This window comes from Rhagoletis zephyria, unplaced genomic scaffold, assembly GCF_001687245.7.
Source record: "Rhagoletis zephyria isolate East Lansing unplaced genomic scaffold, Rhagoletis_zephyria_1.1 Rzeph_scaffold_62720, whole genome shotgun sequence".
Lineage (NCBI taxonomy): Eukaryota > Metazoa > Arthropoda > Insecta > Diptera > Tephritidae > Rhagoletis > Rhagoletis zephyria.
Genome location: NW_016219771.1, coordinates 1 through 1538, shown reverse-complemented (window position 1 = coordinate 1538; position 1538 = coordinate 1). Strand labels below are relative to the sequence as shown.

The 1538-nt window shown below is 34.4% G+C and overlaps 1 protein-coding gene across 1 annotated transcript; it reads right to left on the bottom strand.

Annotated features, from left to right (window-relative positions):
- Window positions 1–77: 77 nt before the first annotated feature.
- LOC108356657 (myb/SANT-like DNA-binding domain-containing protein 1) lies at window positions 78–1404 on the bottom strand (the record flags this gene model as incomplete). Its single annotated transcript, XM_017607756.1, has 2 exons — window positions 375–1404; window positions 78–286 (listed from the first exon to the last, which is right to left on the bottom strand). Coding segments are annotated over exons 1-2 (412 nt in total), but the record flags the coding sequence as incomplete, so codon positions are not given.
- Window positions 1405–1538: the final 134 nt, after the last annotated feature.

The window sequence follows — 1538 nt, the reverse complement described above, 5'->3', positions numbered from 1 at the left end:
ACATAGATTAAGATAAAATGTAATAAATAGTTTTGCATCAAAAGCAAAGAATTTGAATGTCTTCCATCGAGACTTACCTTCAAAACTTTCTGNAAATGTAATAAATAGTTTTGCATCAAAAGCAAAGTATTTGAATGTCTTCCATCGACAATTACCTTCAAAACTTTCTTCAATTAGAGCCTCTACATTATTTATTGAGAAGCCACCAATTATTTGGTGCACTTGCTCATATAAAGGCCATGATGCAGGAGAGCCTCCTGTTGTTCCCATAGCTGTCTTGGCCCTTCTATGAAAAATGCGTACAAAGAAGTCGGAAAAATCAACCAACACCAACACACAAGTATTTTATTCTTTCTTGAAAGGATTAATGTTACCTATATTTCGCCGTCAGATTATCAATCTTCATTTTAACTGATGAGGAGTTGACATTATAGCCCTGCATCTGCATTTCAGCCGCCATCTCTTGGTAAACATGGCTGTTTTTCCTAGGCCCCCTCAAATCATCCAGTTTTTGCTGCCACAACTCCACAAACACCTCCTCTGCTGCTGCGGTCCATGGACATCTCGTTCGCTTCATATTTTTAATAAATTTTTCTTATTTATTTAATTAAAATCACAAAGAAATTTAAATGAAATGAAATGAAGCAAATTACGGGACAAATATCACAATTTATGTATGTATACGCAAAACAGAATGTAAACAAATATCTATGTATGTATACACAAACAAGCGATGCTGCCACTCTCTTTCACTACACCTTCTTCGAATCGTGGTGTTTTTTCGAAGATTACAGAGTTGCATTCGGCATTTAGATTCTTAATGCCAAAAATATTTAGCATTTAGTTGCATTTAGGTAGAGAATTTTGTATGAGTAAATGTACTTTTAGAGTAGCATTAGAGCTAAATGTGCTAAATGCAGCTTTAACGTCCAGCATAAACGGCCTATTATGCTTTGATCAAAGTTTTCTGTTAGTCTCGGGATGTATGTCACACTGTAAACCTTTTTTGTTGTGTTTATTTCTGTGTGTTCTGTATTGTGTTTTTCTCTATGGATGCAGACGTCAAGATAAGGAATTTTAGAGTTTACTTTCATTTCAATCGTGAATTGTAATTTATTGTGATATTTGTTAAGAGTATCTAGAATGATGTTCGCGTCGTTACGTTTAATTATGGCAAAAATGTCGTCTACGTATTTGCAAATAAATTTGATGTCTATGTTAAATTGTTGCTTTAGCTCCGAGATGACATTGTCAAGTAGGTCATCCATGACAATGTCTGTGATTGTAGGGGAAATCGGATGACCCAAAGGTCTGTGTCAAGAATGATAGAATACAAGATTGCGCCAATGAGAGAGGATTTTTGAGCGTAATTTTTGCGTGACGTCATCTTAGTGCAATTGCGAGAAAGAATGTAAGAAATGTGTTACAAGAATGTAAACAATGCAGAAAAATGTGTTAATTTTAATATTACATAACCCAATAAATATAAAAAGATTGATTTATTAGGAACACGTGGCAATAATTTTGGACATGTAGCC